The sequence below is a fragment of the Balearica regulorum genome, chromosome 10 (assembly GCF_011004875.1).
Source record: "Balearica regulorum gibbericeps isolate bBalReg1 chromosome 10, bBalReg1.pri, whole genome shotgun sequence".
NCBI classification, from domain to species: Eukaryota; Metazoa; Chordata; class Aves; order Gruiformes; family Gruidae; genus Balearica; species Balearica regulorum.
The window spans coordinates 15,731,926-15,754,518 of record NC_046193.1 but is presented as its reverse complement, the minus strand read 5'-3'; the positions used below and the strand labels follow the sequence as shown (position 1 = coordinate 15,754,518).

General features: G+C 42.5%; 1 protein-coding gene across 1 annotated transcript in view; it reads right to left on the bottom strand.

Moving 5' to 3' along the window:
* PTPRG (protein tyrosine phosphatase receptor type G) overlaps positions 1–22,593 on the bottom strand; it is a 408,244-nt gene that overhangs the window by 59,980 nt on the left and 325,671 nt on the right. Inside the window, exons 10-13 of the mRNA XM_075762295.1 lie at positions 19,937–20,045; positions 19,075–19,124; positions 15,885–16,677; positions 7,871–8,003 (exon numbers count right to left, since the gene is read on the bottom strand). Coding sequence (XP_075618410.1) covers positions 7,871–8,003; positions 15,885–16,677; positions 19,075–19,124; positions 19,937–20,045 — 1,085 coding nt within the window. The remainder of the gene's footprint in view (positions 1–7,870; positions 8,004–15,884; positions 16,678–19,074; positions 19,125–19,936; positions 20,046–22,593) is intronic.

Here is a 22,593-nt window from a genome sequence, read left to right as displayed (position 1 = left end):
AGCGGCAGCTCACTACTGGCCTCACCAGTGAGGAGACAGAAATCTTGCAGAATTGTGGTTTGCAAGAAAAAGTAAAACTAGTGTTAATTAAAGAAGAGTAAAAGTAACAGGCATATAATGAGAGAACATGCCCCTTTCCACAGTCTAGCTCTTAACAGATCATCCAGCATGCTTAAAAAGCAACTTTCCATCTGCAAATCTGTCTCTCTCTCTTTTTTGTCTAATGAGCATGAGTTAGTCTGTTCAAAAGCCCAAATGGGCATCTCAGGGCCAATTCAGCAGCAGGGGGTCCGTTACTATAACAACTGACGACAACTGTGATTTCTGAAAGGCCCTAAAGTAGCCATTTGGGAAATGGTTATTGAGCAAGAAGTTGGGAAGGAATGGCACAGAAGGAATGGCACAGAAGGAATGGCACAGAAGGAATGGCTGCGTCCCGGCCTCCCCTGCGCACAGCTGCACTTGCCTACCTCAGCCCTTCATGCACAGAGAAAGCCCTGGCGCCCTGCCACCCTTGCAACCAGCCGGGCCGGATCCTTTTCAGCTCCCTGCAAGAGGACAGAATGAAAGCCCATGAGCTGACAACGGGAGGAACAGCAGCAGCACGCCGCGATTCGGCGTTAACGGAGCTCCTTGCGGGCTTTTTCCCCCTCGCCCCAGGCTGCGTGCTGCTGGATAAAAGAGCAGAGATGCTGTCAGAGAAGCTTCCGTATTGATTTTCCTTGTAACAGAGGAATGAGAAGTGCTCAAAGAACGATACCAACAGCTAGAACAAGCAACTGGCAGCTGCCCTAAGCTTCAGGCTTGAAAGCAAGCTGCCTGCCATCGGCACAAAGGATGAGCTCGGTTCCCCGGGCGGGATAAGAGGGAGCTGATGACAGGCCTGCTCCCCTTTAATGAAAACAAGCAGCGCTTTGAGATAAAACACACAGAAGGGCCCAATATTTCAGTACCTTTACCTCCGGCACTGGCAAAATCAAACACAACCTGGATCTTCTGCAATAGGAACTGAAGTGCTTTTCCTGCATTGCCTGGGTTGAAGCAGGGAGATCAGAGGGCTCCGGCTGGGCTGGATCCCACTTGCCAGGCAGGGATCTGCCCCATCCCCATCCCCATCCCTCCGAGGGTGTTTGTAATCATACGAGAGTAGATGTGGCCATTCCCAGAGGAAAATGAAGGCATGCCCTGTTTGGCATGAGCAGGGCATATGAAGTCGGTAAAAAGGAGATGGAAGCTGCATGGGTGTTCAGGCACACCACTCACCTCCACGTTTCCCCTTGTTTCCCTGTGGCGTTGCCCGTCTCCCAGCTCAGGAAATCTCTTGCCCTTGTCGGTTAATTCTCCTCACTGCCTGTGATGACATGGGTTGTGCTCTGGGGCACTGCCATCCCCAAGCTGAGCGCAAGTGCCTGGACGTGGGCCTCAGGCATCACCGGGGGCAGTGTCAGCGTGAGCATCCCCATCCCTCCTGCTCATTCCTCCCTCGTGGTAGTCCCTCAGTTATGCTGGTTCAACTCTATGTCTGGTTACTGTATGAACCAGACTGAGAGCTAATCTGGCTTAAATCAGGGCAGAAGAGCCTCTCTCTCTCTCTTTTTTTTTTTTTTTAAAAAAAAACGTGGATTATTTCTCAATCCAGCTCCTCACATGGTTGTACAAACATTTGCATTGGTATCACGAGGGCAGAACAAGGGCAGGAACAGAAGAGGCCGCTTGAACTGCCGCTGCTGAAATAAATACTAATGCAACTGCACCCGAGGCATTCTTAAAATCAACACGCAGGCTCTCAGCAAGTGTTACCACCTAGCATCCTCTACGAGTGAGAAAATGAGCAGAATCATGAATATTTTGGAGTAAGATGAAAGCAGCTTTTATCATTGGAAGCAAGCAATTTTACAATGGTCTGTAAATTTGCAATGTTCCTTTTTCAATCAGTACAGTAGATGAACAACACATTGTGTACTCATAAAATAAAACCTAGAGATAGGTTCAAATAACACTTTCAGTGCTTTTACAACCTGCTACAGGCAGAAGTTCTTTTTTTTTCTTTTTTTTCTTTCCTTTCCCAATGAAGTTTTAACACTGTCTTAGCTATGGAGCAGTGCAAGTTCCCCAGAATTTAATACCAAAAGACAGTTTTCCAAGGCATGGTTATTAGACATGGTAACTACAACAGTCCTTGGTCTTACGCTGCAGCTTTCATTTCTATATTACAAATTGATTAACAAATACAGCTGACCAACCTTCTTCAGTGCTATTTCACCAGTGACAGAACGCAGATGCTGAAATATTGAACATCTGAGCTTGCTCCCAGTGAGGTCTTTGCCACCAAGTTCAACACCACCACTGTCAAACTGTAAGTGACTTGGCCCTGGGTCACACAGAAAATCAATGACCAAGTCAGAGAAAGAACCTACATTTGGTGCTCAATGCCATTTCTTCTGCACAGAAAGGCACTGCTGCACGAGGCTCTGCCACTGGACCCATCCCAAGGATTCTGTTCAATTCAACAGGTTGCTTAACAAAAACCTAAGAAAACTCTTATTGTCTCCTAATTCTATAGGAATTTTGCCTAAAGAAATTTAAAGGCATCTTCTTCCCAAGCTGTTTCATATACACACATGACTATAAACAAGCAATGCAAGCTTGCTTGCTCTTTGAAAGGCAGCAGCTGTGTTGTTCCAAAAATCCCTCCTGAACGTAAACATATTAGCACTGTATAAACAGCTTGATTTAATAAGAAATGCAATACAATATTCCCGCTTTGTCTTTGGGATCACGATGTTGATGGCAGCAATAATTCAGAGGTGAATTATGATATCTGCTGAAAAGAAAGAAAAAGAAAACTCTCCAGCTATAGTTGTGAATTAATTTCTTTTCCTCTTAGCTGAAAATGAGAAATGACTATAATTTAGTTCCCATTTAAAAGTTGCTGTTGGCTAAACTCTAAAATCTTAATTGCTTCTTAATATTCTCTGCTTATTTTTCCCTTTGAAACCAGTCTATAGCATTGTAGTGTTTAGATTAAAAATCAGAATGGAAAACAAACAGTGGAAGGTCACCAGTCACTCCTAAAATATGTTTTTTTCTTTTTCTAAAATGACAGAACTTACTGCGTATCAAAGTATTTTAGCTGATTTCCCAGCTCTAGTCACCCTCCTGCACCTCTGTGAAAAAGAAAGCGGCACTGACCCTGGGTTTTCCTTACAGTGTCAATACTCAGGACTTGTTCAATTTGCAACAGAATATAGTGGAAGTGCTAGAAAAGACATATTTCAAGCCATATTATGGCTCAGCATACTATAGGAACTTGCCTTGCTGCAAAAAAAAGCTGAAGTCACACTCAATCCCTAAATAGTTTGGAGGTCACTACCAAACACACTCTGCAATTCTCAGAGCTCGTAGAAAAGGCTGTGAGAATAACAGTGGCAAAGACTGCAGACAATCCAAGTCAAATTTTAAACTGACCTTGAAGAACTGCAGAAGGATCTCATGATACTGAGTCTGGGTATAAAATCACAGATGCAAAACAAATGCAAAAATAATGTACTTAGCAAAATGCACCTTACAACGCGCACGTTTTAACGGGCTCTAGATGAGCTAGTAGTGCTCCAGCAAAAGATCCTAAAATCCCAGTGAATAGTTCTCAGAAATACTCAGTGGTTGTTCTCACAGCACACAATTTCAGGAACCAGTACGAAAGGAATGAAAGCAGAAAAAGAAATACCAAATTCTCGACTCGACGCTAAAAGAAATCAGTTTGATGCACTAGAGGTCCTGGGAGCAATAGTCCCCTTTGACGTGCCCACAACAGCACAAGGATCAGCCAGGCCAGCTTTTCCTCAAGAGGAATCAAAAATGCACAGAAGCAAACTTCAGTTACAGCCATCATTGTCCCTCCTGCCCAGGAAGCCTAACTGTCATCCAGCCCCAGCAAACTTCATGGCTCCTGGTCATCCCGCGACGGTGCTCTCCTCATTGTTCTGGGATAAGAGACAGTGCAATTTTTGCAGCTTCATTATGCTGACCTAGTTTATTTTCCACTCTACCAACTTAAAATCACATCGCCCTCTTTGCACAGCAGTGCCATTAAAAGTACTGAATTCAGGAAACTTTACTAGAAGGTAATTCAGAGCTGCTGCTTGCCTGCAAGTTCCCATCCCTTTTCATTACTGAGATGGCCATCATGCTAAAAAAGACGGAAGTGACCCTTTCTCTTCAACATCAATCATATTCTTTTGCCATGTGTCCAGGATCCACATGGAAAAGGAACTGAGAACAGCAAATTACCTCTGCAAATAAGGGAGTCTCATTCAGAAATGGCACAGATCGTTTCCAAATACATTCAATTACAAGAAGTCTCTAATGAACACAGCATGGAAGCTCAACAGATAAAGAAAGGAAAAGCTTCATCAGACAGTGACTGCTTCTTATTGCTCTCCTTTTCAAATAAAGAGAACAAAAAAAATGAAGCTTCCTTGCAAGACATCATCACAAAACTTATTTCATTGATGTATCATAGAATGAGTTACAAAGGATCCAAACAAAGATAAATGTTTTGCCAAACCTTCACAGGCAACCTCCCTAACTCCTTATTTTGGTCCCTGGATAATAGGGCATCCATGCATTGCAAACAAGCAGAAGGCTTCGCTCTGCTTCATCGTTCTACTTATGTCACCTCTGGTCTCAAATCATCTAATCCCACAAATGCTCAAAAATGCAAAAGTGAAAATATCATTTGTTTTACCCTCAGAATGTATTGCCAAAGGGTAACCATGTCTCTTCTGCATTTTCTAGTTCCCTGGCTCTTGTTTTGTGATGCTTTTTCTCACACCAAAACAAAGACCTGCTGTGCAAGAAAAGACCCCTTGGTCCAGCACGCCTGTCCCCTTGAGGGTTATCCTTTCATAACAAGTGTTTCTCTGCTGTGCACTTCAATACCACGTTTCCCATACTGAAAAATCTGTCTCAAACTCGTTTTCATGCCATTTGCTTTGATGGTGTTATTTAGCAAATTATTCCATATGTTGCCCATTACATTTTAAGCTAAGTATTTCTTCCTGAAAATCCAGATCACTGTTCCTTTCAAACTTGTAAATTAGACTCTGCAGTGTTTGAGGATCTGTTTTTTCCTTACTATAAAACACTCACAGAGATAAACATTTTATTTTTCCTAAGGAAAGGTAATCACACTGAAAAGGGCACACAAAATGCTGTGTTGCCACTTCAGTGACATGGTCTGCACAATGTGAAATGTTACTGTGAACGATTTGTGTTCTAGTTGCTTGTTGATTTATCCTAAAACACACGTCGACTTTTTTAATACACTCTCTGTATTTGTCAAAAAATCCTCAGAACTACGAAGGTAGACACAGGGGATTATTTTGAAGCTAGTACACATATGCTCTCAAGTTTGTTTGCTGTTCCTCGATATGTTGCTTTGTATTTTTCAAAAACTTTTGACTGCTACATGACATACTTTCCATGTCTATATTCAGTTTTAATCTCCACCTTTTCTTTTAGTATCAATTATAGACAAAAAATTGATCCACTGCTGTCAAGGGTATTAATGACAATGCTCGTAATTTTACCAAAGCCACTGATGAATGTTAACTACTCAGGCATATTATGGAGAGCAGATAAGACACAATTACAGTCCACATGCAAAATAACAGACATTACTGGAAAAGTAATTTGGTTTCAGTTATAGTCTTTGTTCATGTATCTTCCTTGATTTATGTGCGTGTTTGTTATTACAAAGCAAATAAAAATTATATGAGGTGCATGGCTAGGAATTTTGAAGATAAAAAGTATTTAACTTTAATTAATACATCTTAATTTTAGACTCGAGTAATATTATGATCTATAACAGAAGTCAACGTTTACCAAAATTAGTCTCTAACTATTGGTCACTAAGCCAGTACTTTCCAACTTTAATATCTTCTCAGGGATGGTATTGTTACACTTTGAATGAATTGAACACTAATTTTGCAATTATTCCTCTAGATTCATTAGTAAAATTGCAGGAAATAGAAATGTTTTCCAAACAATGAGAGGTACCAACAATTCTTCTTGATAGTCGCTGTTAGCGTTTCATTTCAAAAACCTTTCCTCCTTAGAAGACCATTTTGTAGCAACACAAGATGAATATTACTAACTCCTCATTACAGTGCTTCAGGATATACCATATCCTTCACAGGCTTTCCTGTTGTGAATGTGACCAAGTTTGGTCCTTCACATGAAGAACATATATATTGAAGGGCAGGACACTACAATGGTGTCCGGACTGTGGCAGGAATAGAGTTAATTTTCTTCCTAGCAGCTAGCATGGTACTGTGTTTTGGATTTAGGACGAGAATAAACACACTGATGTTTTAGTTGTTGCCAAGCAGTCAAGGACTTTTCAGCTTCTCAACTGCCCTGCCAGCCAGAAGGCGGGGTTGCACAAGAATCTGGGAGGGGACACAGCCAGGACAGCTGACCGCAACTGGCCAATACGATATTCCACACCATATGATGTCATGCTCTGTATATAACTGGGGGGTTGGCCAAGAGGCGGTTGGCTTGAGAAGTGCCTGAGCATTGACTTTGAGTGGTGAGCAACTGTGCTATGCATCACTTGTTTTGTATATTCTTTTATCATCATTATTCTCTTCCTTTTCTGTCCTATTAAACTATCTTTATCTCAACCCACAAGTTTTACCTTTTTTTCTTGGTTTTTTTTCCGATTCTCTTCCCCATCCCACTGGTGGGGGGGGGGGAGTGAGCAAATGGCTGTGTGGTTGTTTTAGCTGCAGGCTGGGCTAAACCACGACAAATGGGATCTTCAGAACCTTTCCAATTTCAGCTTTTGTGCACATATCACTGCCATTTTATTCATTGCCTTACTGCAATGATGTTAATTACTTGCAAATGTTAATAGAAATTATTTTCACAAGACTATTGTCATCTATTTATTAATATTCTTTCAAAAGTTGCCAGCCTCAACAATTTGGCCAATTAATTGTCAGTGAAATGGGTGTACTGAAAAACAGCTTGGTACTTTTTTAATTGATTCTGCAAATTTAATGATCATTGGACTGCTATTTCTCATCAAAGCTACTTTTCTGTGTCCCATCTAATCAGATTTTGAAATCATTCCTGAATACCTTCTATGAGGCTAATCCCTGGTTAATTTTCACTACCAGACAAACGAGGCATCTTTGGGTTCTAGTTCTGGCACAAGAAGGTGCTGCAGGTTTTAATTTACTCTAAATCAAACGGAGATGGATTTGTTGATGCTAATCCTAGTCTCCACCTCTGAACCATTGCCAATTGGAGTAAAGGACAGTATCTCTTTGTGAGAGGCAATCTTTACTTTCTGCAGCTTGCACTTCTGAACACCTCACCAACGCTAAAGAACTCCCATTCAGAGCATTGCTATGTAACATGAACCAAGCTTATCCCCCTTTCCTGAAGTACAAAGGAAGAAAAGAACTGCTTAAGATCACACAGGAGGTTGATGGCAAAGTTACCTATGGAACCAAAGTCCAGTCTGGGCTTTTGTCCCACGACCACCTTTCCTGAAGGCCAAGGAAGTTACCTTTTTATAGCTGTATTAGAGGGACTAATAGCGAAAACATTTGTCAGCATTATAGCTGGCTCTACCATTGCTAGACCTCTACCAAGCTCATTTTCATGACACAAAAATAAATATTTAAGACAGCTGAACAGTTAACCAACAGAGCTTTTCTAGCATCCAGAGAGTTATCTATTGCATCTATCACCATAACATCTAATAAAATAAAAAACACAGGACCACATTAAAAACTACCACCTGAAAAGTGTTTTAAATCATAATCAGTTTCCAATCAAAAGGAAACAAGCTCACCTCCAGTAGACAAGCACAGCAATGAGCAGAATGAGGCACACGAAGGTTAGTGCTGAGACCACAATAAGCGGGATGATCCATTCCATTTTACCAGGAGAAGGTCTTGTGGCCATGCTGGAGCTGTTCTTGTCAGCTGTGTGTTAAACACATAACAAAAATAATCACTAAATGGAAAGAGAATTACTGTATGGAAAAATGTGTAAGCAAAACAAATATCTTGTCCGTTTTACATGGTATGAGTATGGTATGAGTAAACAGAGCAAAGATCTTCTAACTGCAGGGTGGGACTCCATTTGTCTGTAGTCTGAGACATGAGAGCACAAAAGTATGGTGTTTATTGCCACATATGGCTTGGATTTTACTACTGCCTGTAATTACAGTCTTATAGACAATTTTAGGACTCTATCGTGCAAGCACCTATTATCAGATGTGGAGTAACCTGCTGAGTCATTTCACCACGGTAACAAAGTAAACGCTTTGCTCGGTCATCGGTGTTTGCAGATAAATGCACTCCGTTTCTCAAGGCTACAGGACAGCCCTGTTTGCAAAGCTCAGTGTAATACTTTCCTTCAGAAATAAATTTCTTGGTAACTATCTTAAAATAAAAAATCCTCAACATGTTGGGTGTCATGTCACATCATTTGCGGAATTGTCACAATCTGGTGAGTTACTGCATACGAAGGCACTTTTTAGCATATGGATTGTCAAGATGGATGGATGAATGAATGGATAGGATGTGTTGTAACTGACAGAAGAAATCATTATGCCACAGCTTTTGAACAAAATTAAAGTTGGTCAATATCCTGAGATCTGGCCGAGTAACTCTGTTTCACTTTTTGCATGACATCTCGTTAAAATAACTGTATGGTATATAAGATGAATACCTAGAGGTTCCGCAAGTACTGGAGCCATTGAGCATAGACATTGTATCAATGTATTTCAAAAGACACCTAATTTGTGCAAATTCATGTAGACTTGACGAATAAATTGTTTTAGACAAAACGATAAAAGAAAAATACAGAAGTGGATTTTGTGTCTTATTCATGTTTCCTAACAAACAGGTGGTAGTTGATCAATACCTGTCAACAGGAGGTAATGGGAAAGGATTAGTGTAAACAGCTTCAGATTTGAATGAGGATTGAAATGTATGCACTTGACTTCTACTTTTTAGCCTACGTGAGTCTTTCCTTACCAATGTGCTTCCTTGCCCTCGTTCAGTATTATCATATCTTCTGAAACTGCTGCAAATCCTACCAGAAGAATATAATTGCCTTTTCACCGTAGGCAGGCAAAACACAGATAATTGGAAGTCACCAGATGTCACATAATATGAAGTCATACTCCATTTTAATAGCATTTAGATTATACTCCTCCATAGGCAGGAGTAAAATTCAACTAACATGGAAGTAAAGGTTAATTGTAAATGCTTTTGCCTGACTGCTGAAAACAGAGCAAGGCTGCAGGCGGCTTGCAAGCCCAGCAAGAAATCTTTCTAGTTTTAAGAACTAGGCTGATGGAGGTAATGCCCTTTAGCAAGCAGCCTAAATGAGTTGCTAATCAGAGGGATGTTTGGGGGAAGTGAATGTGCACCGCGTATAGAACTGATCAAAGGAGAGATGAGTAGCCAGTTGTCTCCAACTTCAGTAAGAAAGGCTACGGAGGTTACCAACAGTGCCACTTTGCAGAACAGGCACACAACGTCGTGCCTCGAGCCCGTGGTGAGCTTTCTTCTTCACAGCATACTAATAATACACAACATAGCATTTTTAAGACAGGTCTTTGATTTCCTTGACTAGCAAAGAATATGGAAAAGAACAACCCCAAAATTAAAGCAAAGGCTTACTCTCTGTATTTGCCAAACTTGCAAAAATCATGAGCCCTGAGGCACCGTTTTTTATCAGTGCACTTCAAATAATTTAACAGCATGAAAAAATTAAGCCTGTGAGGTAAGTGTTACTAATCAGAATGGTGAAAGGGACAAAGCAAAAAACCATGCAATGTAATAAAACTTCGCAGGAGAGCTGAACAGTCCCACCACCTTACATCTATTGGGCTGTTGCTTCATTTCTCTCCAAAGACAATATTCTGTTTAGTTTCACCTCCACATATTTCAACACAAAAACATATGTTTCTGTTTGCATGGGAAGAAAATTAAATTCCATTGTAAGCACAGCATGGGCTGGAGTCCCAGTGCAAACTATTAAATTCTGCAGTGCTTACGATGCTCCTCTTAGTCTACTGTGGAGAACACACTTCTCTGACCCTGCCAGCTCCCTATACCGCAGATGTGAGGATAAGAAAGCGTTCAGTATGCTGAGCGCCAGAGCAGCAAATGCCATTCCTGCATGCTGATGGCTGGCCCCGAAATTCCAGTTGGGAATGCCCAAGCAGTGATATGCTTCAGACAAAAAGAGACCGTTCCTGTGCTGGCTTTGAAGACAAAGTCTTAGGTGTTTTCCACTGCTTGAGTAAAGTGTTGAGAGAGCTTAAACAAACCAATGCCAATAAAAATTGTACTAGAATGACAGCTGGGGCCAGCAGGACAGCTCGAGCGCTGGCGCCTGTCTTGAGCGTCATGGCAGAAGAGCCTAAGAAAAGGCAGCACGCTGGGTAACTTGGAAAGAGAGCTGAAGAAAATACACACAGAAAAAGGCAGATATGGGCCTTTATAGCTTCCTGTTCTCCTACATAACAAAATATTATAAAATAAAAAATAGTCAGCATTTCACTCTTTTCCAAAGCAAGAATGTTGAGCCTTGATAGTGTCAACAGCATATCCTTGCAACCGTGCCCACCATACGCTGTACTTTGGGCTGGGGGGGCGGGGGGAAGCTTAAAAAATGGACCAGGAAACACCATTTTTGCTAAGAAATATAAACAGTTTCCAGTGGCATATGCCTTCGTTGAATTAATTCAGTTTGCCTTTTACTGGCTTGGAATTCATCCCAGTAGGAAGGAATAAAAATTATTACAGCATATCTGTTTCAGGAGGTCCCACACGATACAAGCCCCGGCACCGCTAAATCCACTCCTGCGTCTGGAAAAATCCGTAACTCCTGTGCACCACCTATTCAGCAGTTCCATCCAGGCCCTGGATGGATGAGGCCCTGGCACACAGTATTAGAGGGCATTTGGCAGCGAGGGAGGCTTTGGCAGCGCAGCTCTTGCACAAAGGTCAAGGCAAGAAAGAGGCATTCTACAATTTGTGAAATGTACTGGTTTTCTTTATATTCTTGGTAATTGGTTCCTGTGAATAGAAACATGTTTATGACCCTTAAGTAAGACTGCTTGCTATAATAAGCAACCATAGCCGTAATACATAACTTATCTACCTTTATCATCCATTGCACAAACTGCCAGGACAAAGTTCTGTTTGTTGTACCGTTACAGATACCGTTAACTATGACAACACGTGTGTTCTGCAGGCCAAAAGAAAACCCCCGCTGCTGAACTGCCTCAGATCATTCCGGTCACTTAAAAGAAAGTCACCTGCTCATCTTTCCTTTGAGTAAAGGAAATTATGGACTTATACAAAGGTATCAATTAATTCTGGAAAACACTATCAGCCATATTATTAAACAATGAAAAGGCATGTTTTTAAAAAAAAAGTATTACCTTCGATACAAGCTCATGCCACTGTGCAGCTGTTTTCTCCCTATTTCTTCAAAGGCATTCCTGCGGTAGTCATACTTACAGGCTGTGCACAGCTAAGCATGGCTTTTCACTGTTTTGTAAATAGATGCCAATCATATTTAATCCTGATGTCAGATATCTGAAATTCATCCTGTTTGCAAACATCAGATATAATTCAATCCTTTCATTTTCAAGCCATTCTGCTGATTTCTCCTGTAGGTTGCCATGCAAAATGGCTCAAGTGCCACATGAAAATACAGCTTAATAATCCTTGCCACGTATGGAGAAAGAAAGAATTACACAGATGTTTAATTATCCTAATGAGGTTATTCCCCAAAAGGCTTTTGTAACCTCAGACCTGGCAAAGACTGTTCTAAAACCCAAAATTCAGTCTCTGCTAAAAGCATAAACTAGGCTTGAAATTTAACCCTGCACGTCATGATCTCTCTACAAAGCTCTTTCGTGGGAGGAACTCGGCAGAAGTGGGTGAACACTGAGGGGTGGGAGAACCTGGCTGAAGTTCGGATCAAGGGCCAAACCCACGACTCTGTTCTCAGTCCCAGCTCATGACTCAGGCAAAAGCCCCAACTGAACAGCTATTACTTTGCTCACAACAGCCCATTTGTTATCTCCTGTCAAATACAAAGGATCTGTTTAACCGTCCGGCACAACAAACCAATATTCTGTGGGATAATATCTGCTCTGGCGTGATTAAACTGAATCGTGCTGGGGTTGGGGGTTTTTTTTCCCCCTCCTTTTTTTTTTTTTTTTTTTGGTAGAGCATCATTCTAATTGCTGTTTTTCTAATTTTCAGGTTTCAGAGTCACAGACAATGCTGAGCAGCTGCGTGTGTAACAGTTGCAGATCAAAGGTACAATTAGTCTAATGTGGGCACCAAAACAGAGAAAAGGATGATCAGGAAAATGAAAGAGGAGAATGCAAGCAAGCGTTCAGTGACAGAAGAAAATCATTAGCGTTGGCCGATACCACCAGACAAGAAGAGGCCAATGCCATTTGGAAAATAATGACATGGCCTCGGGAGAGGTGTGTGTGTATGTGCGTGTGAAATAAGCACTAAAAGAAAATGAGCCTTGCTGTACTAATTGGCCTCGCACTTTCCCCGTAATTTCTCATGTGTTCCCTGTTCTCTAATCATCCACACTCATGAGTACTTCCCCATTCAGTTATCTCCTTACAACTGCTAATTTGATGCTATATAATTAATTTTACAAGTGTACATTGTTATGAAACAATTTTCTACTCTTTAAAATGATTAAACTTTCTACTCACAAAAACATTTTTGAAACCTTGACAGCTTTTAAAAAACTGCTTTCCTGGAGAAAAGGTGCATCCAAAAAAGTTTCTGCCCTCAAGGGGACACGGTAAGCTGCAGGGGTTCTTTCTGCCCACTTTGGAAGTGGCCTTCACCCTCTTTTAACTGTCCTGATGCTCAGGAATGCTTTCAGCCACCTCTGGCAATGTTCTCTTGGCTTCACTGGTTGTTCTCTTAATTTCAGGTTTACCTTGTTATGGAAAATCTTCCAGGCCCTTTCTCACAGGAAGAGGTCTTGCTTATGTCTGGAGTTTCACTGAACTCAACTCCTTGCATGAGCTGGGTCAGATCTGTCTGTATGAATTACAAATTTCCATATTACTGTGGAAAACCATTAAGCTGAAGCAACTAGTCTTAGGCTTCGTGCTGGTATTTGATTGATGGGCCAGTTCACCATCTGTGGGTTTTGCTGGCATATTTCTTTGATCTAGCCTGGAGGAAAGCTCCTTCTCCTGCATTCTCAAGAGTCTTCTCACAGGGGTAGCACTCCCAGCAGGCCAGCCAGGCCTTACTCAGACACATCTAGTGAAATATTTGGGCAAATTCCAGGTTATGTAGACCTCAGCTATCCACTGCAGAAGCCTCGGGACAAAAGATCCAAAGAAAAGAAGGACTTGCCTGAAGAGACTTTGAAGGACAAGAGCCTCACACCTGGTACAAAGAGATTCAGACTGTCCTAAAGCCCATAAGAAACTTCTCAAAATGTTCTCAGAGCTGAAAAACACTAGCCCTTCCCAATGTCTGGACAAGGTTTGTAACCAATCTAACCTCCTCCACCTGGAGGTCAAGAGCAGGAAATGAACCTCTACCCAAGGGGCCCTTCTTCATCTCTGAATAGTCATTCCCTGCCCTTGTGCTGCCGACTGTCCTCTTCAGTACAGCGAGAGGCCTGGGAGAGGCTTGTCTGGGAAACTGAAAACATAGTACAGTTCCTTCTCCTCATCCCAAGTATGTCACCAGAGTTTTAACTAAGATTTAACTAAGGTTAATTTGGGTGAAACAGGCAACTCTTCCACTTATCTTTTCCCTTTTTCTGCAAGTGAGCAGAGGTCTTAAAAGAGGCTGTCTAGTAGGCGGCAGAGCAGCACCGAACCACTTTCAGTGATAGTTCTCTGCATGCTAAAAAGAGACAGAAATCACTACAGATTAAGGGGACAGATACAATTCACAACAACCAGTATTACTTAGCAGTACTAGCAATTATTTCCCCATGCCATTGATTTTCATCTTTTTCATGTTAACTTCACCATGGAATAAAACCCAATCTAATAACAACCCTTTGTTACGGGCTGAGAAACAAGACCAACTACCCATCTTTCCTCCAGTTTATTAGGCTGAGACTAAGCCATGAGGCCCTTTCTAGGTCTTGTATAAGGAATACTGTACTCGGGCCATCTAAGAAACTGGCACATGAGAACCAGTGAAGCAGAAGGCAGGAAGAACCAAAGACAACTATTTCAGAGGCAGTTTTACCCAGGGAGATTGAATTGCTGGGGTTTGAACCTAAATGGTGCTGAGTGCTTACTCCCAACATTGCAAAGCGTGGCTAGGACACGTGCTCTTCTTCCTGATAAAAAGGTGATTAGGGCAAGTGGGATGTTGAAAACTACCTGACAGGCAACTCTGACCATATTCAGTGGGAGCACTGGACTTCAAAGAAAATTTCCAGTTGAGGAGTAAGAAAACCAGCAGTGTATTTTAAAAAAGTCAGCACAACTTGGTGCAGGTTTCTTGGCTTCTGCATTGTTAATCTGTTCTCTTACAGAACAGTTATGATTCACACCACTAGAGGTAGGTCAGCATTTCTGTAGCAAATGTTATTAAAGATTGGATTTATCTTTGTTTTTTAAATTGGTTCTGAGCTATAACTGAGTGCACAATATCTGCATTTTTGTGTTTATAAACGTAGGGAAAAATAAATATGTAAGGTTTTTCCACAATAACTCTAGAGCGGCTTTGATGGAAAAACAAAATTACAAAACAGTCTATAGATTAGCAAAATAAACAATAACAGTAAAAAAACAAACAAAAAATGCGCACTATCTTATAAATGCTGCAGTAATACACATAATCACTCAGATAAACTCATCGCCGTATCTAAATCTCAGTCCTCCTTCTGCAAATAAATCCATACGCAGCACTCCATTTGCTCCTTGCAGTTATAAGATCTGTTTTCCTCACCAGTGCCTGGAGCTCCCCAAGCAGAAACACGTGCGTACGCGCTGTGCTTTCTGCACAGTGAGTTGGGAACACCGTGAGATACCTGTTTGCATAGGCCTGTGCAGCAAATCCTGACGGCACGGGGCTGGGTGCACACGCAGATCACCCGGGCACGCTTCCAAAAGGTTGTATTTGCTGTGTACATACTGCGGAGTTGGTATACACATCCAGAGTTGGCGTGTACAGGAGTATCAGTAATTCTCATCAGGACAGACACAGAAAATACACGAACTCTGCCCAGCTAAGATTTCTATTTTTTTTTCTTTTTCTTTTTACAGGAAATAAAGGAGGTAACCCTAGTGCAAAAGGTGCCTTGTCTTGGAAGATCAGAGCATGTAGGTTTTGTGGTGAGAAATAAACCAGCGATGATCCTGTGTTTGAGAGAATCTCTCAAAGCCCAGTCAGGGAGAATCCTGCAGATAAACTAAATTAGCTTACAGCATATATAGCAACCTTCCCATGAAACACCAGCTCGGCACAGCAACCGCTCTTCCAAATTAATTTCACAGCTATAGTTCACTGCACTCCCCTCTCTTTTTATTTTTTTTAAACAAAATTCTTAATGCAGCATGTTGGGGGTTAACATTTTTCCAAATTTTCTCTTCTAGTAAGCTACAAAGACCGCAAATCTGTCCCAATAAAATAAAAAGATGATCCTTCTCCATCTACTCTCCCCAGTAACAATTTGTGGGTTGGGTCCTGTGATGACCTGCCCATCAGGTGAAGCCAGGCACCCCAAAAATGTTGTATCTACTGGAAATTAGTACAGAATTTGGATTGTGTCATTTTCCAACAGTCTTAAAAGCAGTTTCCCTGGAGGTCACTCACCTGGGTTAATGGTGATGAATTTGTTATCTGAGGGGTATTCCTCTGGAAACCTGTCCTCCTTTGGAGGAGGTTTTCTCGTTGTCTCTGGTCTTCGTGGGATCTTCCCCAGGTAAAGTTCGTTGGTGAACACAGGCGGCACTTGGGTGGAAGGAAGCGGCTGGGGCTGAGTGTCCGCTTTGGCAAAGCTCTCCTCCTGGGGACCTCCAGCCGTGGGGGCAATGTTTTGGTTTGGCTCTTCACCCGATATGGTTTTATTTCCTTCCTCCTCAGCAGTCCGGTTGGGGGAAGCTGTGGCCACGTTGGGCTCCGTGCTATTACGGGCCTCCGTGGCCACCGTTGCCCTGTGCTTCTCCTTCTTCTCGGCATCCTTTTCTTCCTCTTCCTCATGCTCCCGCTCCCCGTCCTCGCTTTCACTTTTTTCATCCTTCTCCCCCTCCTCGGCTCCCTCGCTGTCCTTTGTCAGCGCCGAGTCACGCTCTGGCCCCGGGGAGGCAGCAGCCTCGGTGGCGGCCACCACCGGCCGTCCCGCCTGCTTGCTGGGGGCGGCTGCCGCGGGGAGCCGGGTGGGCCACACGCTGCTAGGGAAGGAGGAGATGCCACCACCGCTGAAGCCCAGCCCTGCCAGCAAGGTGCTGGTCACCACTGAGGCAACGGTGGCCTGGCTGCCGCTGGAGGAAGGCCCCATCCCTGTGGCCATGGACACAAAGGAGAAGGGGAGCCCTGAGGAGGTCCAGGTGGAGGAGCCGGAGCTGATGGGAGCCATGTCAGCTGAGGAAGCAGGAGATGCTGTGGGCTTGAGGAGGTCACCAGCAGCAGAGGGGAAGAAAACACAGCAGAGAGTATCAGCAAGGGCCCCAACATGCTATCTGGGGTAATTTTTCTTTTGCTTTTCCCTCCCTTTCCACACACATGCCATTCTGGTTGCTATTCTCTTAAAATGGGACTTATACCAGCAGGATGCAAGGCCAAGCCAGGAACGGGACATGCCACAGAGCTACAAGGCAAACCACGAAGGGAGAAACCTCCCTGCATTCACCACTTCCAAACAATCGCTATCATCAAAAACCTCTTTATCCTTATCTTTATTTTACAGGAGGACCTTCTCCACCCACGTCACTGGTGACTTGTGAGTAATGTTTCCTCTCAGGGGTGAGGAGGATGTAGAGGAGTTTAATGAGTTTAGCTGCATTACTCACAGTGCTTTAATCCTCAGAATACAGAAGTTTAAAAATACAGCGTTACATAAGGGCTGTCCCAAAATAAGGTCTGTGCTGCCAACGTGAGCATCTGTGGCTGGTGGGTCTGCTCTGACAGGGAACTCTGGCTCTTCCCACGTACATTGTAAGGACCTTGAATGGTACTATTTTTATTTCCTTAATTTACCTATCAGCATTATTCTCCTAAGGACTGGTGCAGCAGTGAGGCATAGCTCTCCTTAGAAAAGACCTGCAGCACGGCCAGCTGGGCACTCCTGAAGGACTCGGAGAGCATCAGGAGACCTTCAGCAAGTCACCACAACCTCTACCAGGACCACCAGGCTGTGGCACCCATGCATAGACTCAGCTTGCCCCATCCACAAGCCCTTCCCTGGCCACCACTAGCGACCCAGAGCCAGTGCTGGCACTGCCCACTGCCCTCAGGGAGCTGAGAGGAAGCAGGGAATGAACCACGGACTTTGCATCCTCTGCACCCTGTTGCTGTTATTCTAACGCCAACACAGTGCACGCATGCTCGCACATGGATTTCTGCGCACACGTGTGTATGCTCTACCGGAAATAAAAAACCTTGGTATATACTTAAAGAACTAGACAAGTAATTTCCCTTCCTGAATTACATGTGGAAAAAGACACTGAAATGAGTTGACTGCGTACAAGGAATAATTCTGTGGAAGAGCCGGGGTCAGCAGTTCTGCCTGGACAACCTGACCATGCTCCCTCTCTGACTTACTGAAAAATGTTTCATGTTACTGAATTCACCAGCAAGAGGAACATTAGCTGGAAAGGTATGCATCAGACAAGGACAAACAAGGGTTAAATAGGTGCTACCGAGCACTGAACAAAACTGTAAAATGTTTATTTTTGGCACTGTAATTTATAACTTAACACTATTTCTGCATCTCTCTGCAATTCCCAGTTTCAATCAGGCCGTATAGTTGAAATGCTGCAGGAAACCAAGAAAGGCTGCTTTCTCACGTTATTTTTGACCAGCTGCAATCACAGAGAACCTGAGATCTCAGAAGAAAACCTGTGCTTTAGAGATTTCAAGCCAAAACTTTAAATAAGCATCTAAACTTTCGGATACTTATCAGTGTGAATCCCTAAGGCACTGTGAGATTTGCTTTTCGTGGGCATGTACAGTCTCAAAGCTGGACTGAGTATTAAAACTTGACAGCAGGTTTTATATGTCTAGAATACCTCTATACATCATTAAACAAACATTAATAATTCAAATTCAAGCTTTATATGTGTTACTTGCATACTAGGGAGTATATCAAACTGAAACAGAGTAAAAACAGAAGCAATATACTGACAGTAAATTCAATAGTATGAATGCAGTTTATAAATTTGACTGAACAATTCAGTATACCAAATGCCAAGAAATTTAGGTTATGGGTAGTTTAGGTTAAATAACCTAATGAGATGCTTTCAAAACTGAGACAGCGTATTCCAGTTTCACTGTGAATATATCAACATTTCTGATTCTGGAATACAAAAGTCAGCTTCAGTGACTTGTTACAGTCTCACCTGAACCAAAATTAAAACAAAGAGCTTGTTAAGGCTTTATTCACACAGTAGCAGGTATCCTTAAAGCACTGGAAGAGCAAAGATGCTGCGTGTGAAGCCTTATTCCTGTTGCACATACTTCTGGTCATACAGTTAATAAAAGAAATTAAATTTATTTCCACAGTCATCATTAGGATTATAAATCCCCTCTAAACGAGTTCAGTACATATTTGGGAAGATTTTTGAACACTCGATTCTCCAGTGGTCAAAGGAAGCTAGAAAACCAAACCCCCTCCAATATTTTAGGTCTGTTACAAAACCTTCTGCGGTGGATTTGAACCACCACCTCCCCCGGAAAGCTGGGTCCAGCCGCAGATGTACAACATCGTGCTGCCACCTGGTGGGAACGCCACCCCAAATTCCCGCTGCCCACCCGCGCCCCGCAGCGATTTATGGCCATGACTTACCACTCCTGTTTTCACAATTCTGGTCCCCTCGAAAATTCGAGTAGTGTTAGCTGAGAAACAAAGAACAACAGCGAGTCAGCGGACTGAAGGCTTGTCAGAAGACTTGTTCCATACACAGCATCAGACCCAAGTGACTTAACTCTTTGCTTCGCCATAAGGATTTACGTTTTTAACTCTCTGCTTGTTTTGGTTTTCCATCACCCATTCTGAGGTTTACATATCTGTAAAACTGGAGTGGGAGGGAGAGCTCTCAGCAGAGTTAAATTTTGCCCTACTTAATAAAATTTCTAGGAAAGAGTAAAGCTTCAGCACTTAAAAAAAACTAAAAAAGTTCTACCAAATCTCAGCTTTACCAGATTTCTCCAATAAACTTTAAAGGAAATCCATGACAAAGGACAGCTTAGCATCCAGTTCTTTAGCTCTCATTTAAATATGTATGTTTCGGAAATCACTGAGGTTGTGTGCATGGTAAAACCTGAACGTCTCCACATGTGGTTGTCAAGGTAGGACTGATCTCCTTTCCTCTTTACATAAAACAGACATTGCTCAGACTCACATTCTGCTATAGCTGTGCCTCTGATGCATAAATAGTCTCTGCTGAATTTGTTTTAGAAAATCAGTACCAAGAAAAGCTCTGAATTCTCCTAAAACCTGACAAACCCTGCCAGCAGAGAGGCGTAGGCAAACCCCCATCACTAGAAATTGGATTCTGATATAGTCACTGGCCACAATCTGAAATTAGCATTGTCCACAAGCAATCAAATATCTTCTGAAATCATTCCACACCATATTGCACTCTGCAAACAAAATGTTAAACACACAGAGAGTCATAATGAAAAAATACGTATGTGGGTTTTTTTACCTTGAAAGAGCATAGTCTGGCTAAAGTCACTACGCATTTCATTTCGGCAAACTGCTTGAACTCTGAACAGATAAAGGATGTCAGGTGAGACATGGCTAATGATGGCCTTCTGTTTAAAAAAAATAGATATTATTCAGTTTTTTACCCCCACAGTACTGTCCACGATCAGTTTGAAATATATAAAGCATTGCGCTAACACAGGACATCTCTGCCATGTAAGACAAACTTATTTCTAAACAGAAATATTCACTGGTCCCCTGGAAGAGGGCAAGGCCAAGGTCAAAGGACTTCCCTGGGATAAAAGTGATGCACCCAGACTCTGCCCACGAGAAAGAAATGAACATGTCCCATATCTACTCTTGTGACAGCCTTCATGCCTGAAAATCTCTGTTCTCTTCAGAAAAACCTAAACCGCAAATCATTTGACCTTACAGGAATTAAAATGAGATTTTTATAGGTGGAGACCCGAGTCCCCAACATGGGATAAGCCCAGAAAAGTCACTGTATGTTCAAACTGGCTATTTATTTTGCAACAAACTCGCTATGGCAATTTGATGCCGGTGGCCTGTATAATGTGACGGCTCGACAACCTGGACTGGCATGTCTCTGTGTACTTTTACACCTGAGACACTGCCCTGCTGCCTGCCAGCTATTCTCTTGTGCTGCCTTACATCCTGGTTTTGGCAGGGATAGAGTTAACTTTTTTTCCTAGCAGCTGGCATAGTGCTGTGTTTTGGATTTAGGATGACAATAATGTTGACAACACACTGATGTTTTTAGTTGCTGCCAAGCAGTCAAGGACTTTTTAGCTTCTCGTCCTGCCCTGCCAAGGAGAAGGCAGGGGGCAACCAAGAATCTGGGAGGGGACAGCCATGACAGCTGACCTAAACTGCCCAATGGGATATTCCATACCATAGTATACCATACTATGCTCTGTATATAAGTGGGGGTTGGCCGGGAGGTGGAGCGGCTCAGGAACTGGCTGAGCATCGGCTTCGGGTGGCGAGCAATTGTGCTGTGCGTCACTTGTTTTGTATATTCTTTTATCATTATTATCGTCTTCCTTTTCTATCCTATTAACCTGCCTTTATCTCAACCTACAAGTTTTACCTTTTCTTCTTTCTTTTTGATTCTCTCCCCTATCCCACTGGTGGATGGGAGTGAGCGAATGGCTGTGTGGTTGGTTTAGCTGCCGGACGGGTTAAACCACAACACCTTAGTCCATGATCACATCCGTTCATATTTTGCAGCAGACAGCAGCCGTAGCTGTGTGGGTCACTCGAAATACCAGTGATCTCTTTAGCAAAACACTGGCTACCTCTGTTTCAAGACAGGACAGCCCAGCTGTCTTTGCCAGAGCACTGAAAGCAAATTGCATTTTCCTCTGAAAAAGAGTTTCCTCCTTCTTTTGCCCCTAAAATAGACTAAGCTGTCAATGCTTTCTTAACCTCCAAGCTCTGCTGCACAGCACAGGGTCTCACTGCAATTTATTTCCAAGCTATCACTCCATCACATCCACTGCACTTTTAATTATTTCTTTTACATAAAACAGGATGCTGTGCCCACCTCATTTTTGCTGATTAAGGCTCTCCTCCTTATACCTGATTAAAAAAAAGTCTCCCTTAAGAGTGTGAAGTTATGACAAGAGAGAGGTTACAATACATCATAACCTTGGGTGCCTTTCAATAGATTCCTTTCTGATTTCGTGAGGCACATCGTTCCCTAATGTGACCCAGATAACAATGTCTAGTGGGGAAATTGAAAATATAAATGGAAATGAAGTAAAAGAATCTTCTTCTAAGGGAATAAGAGAAGTATTATTGTGTAACTGATTGAATGGGCCCAGAGGACTGTGTATTTGAAAAAAAAAAAACCAAAAAACGATAACAGTCATTAGGAATAACACTCTGTGCTGCTGCATTTTTCATGTGCATATACAATTACTGATTTCATTATTCTAGAGGCTTTCTTTGATTAACAATAAACGGAGGCCTTTCAAACCTGAATATGTCACTTTGATTTTATATGCAGAGAATGTTAAAGACCAGTACAATACTTGCTTCCACTTAGACAAGAATGACAAGCAGATCAAATCCTAAATGGAGGAGATAGATCAGTGTTTCCATCTGTGCTGGAACTGTCTTGCTCTTCCCTCTGCTTTCCCCACTGCCAGACGCAGGCAGCGCTTGTACGGGGCCACTCCACAGTAATCTTCTCGCCCTGACCATGCAACTCCTAGTGCTGGCAGCACTTACTGATCAGAAACTGCTCCAAAGTCTGCAAGGGGCTACGCACAGTGAAAAGCCTGAGCCCAGGAACAGATTTTGGGGGATCGGGCTTTTAATGTGAAAATCTGTGAGCTGAACACAAGCCTAAAGGTATTCAAAGCCTAACTATTTCCCGAGCCAGCTGCTTCTCAGCAACAGTATATGCAAAAGTGTCTGCAGACTTAGTCCTTTATGCACTCGCATAAACTATAAATTCACACTCTGGTGTTTTGGGTAGTCTGTTAGGCAACGTTCAACTAACGCTAAAGGTTTTCATAGCAATTCATTGTGAGTCAAATGCTACCCTATCTGTAAGGTAACAACTGCTTTCCTCCTCTACTTCCTTCTACTGAGAAAATAACAATATAAGGATAGCTTGATACATATGTC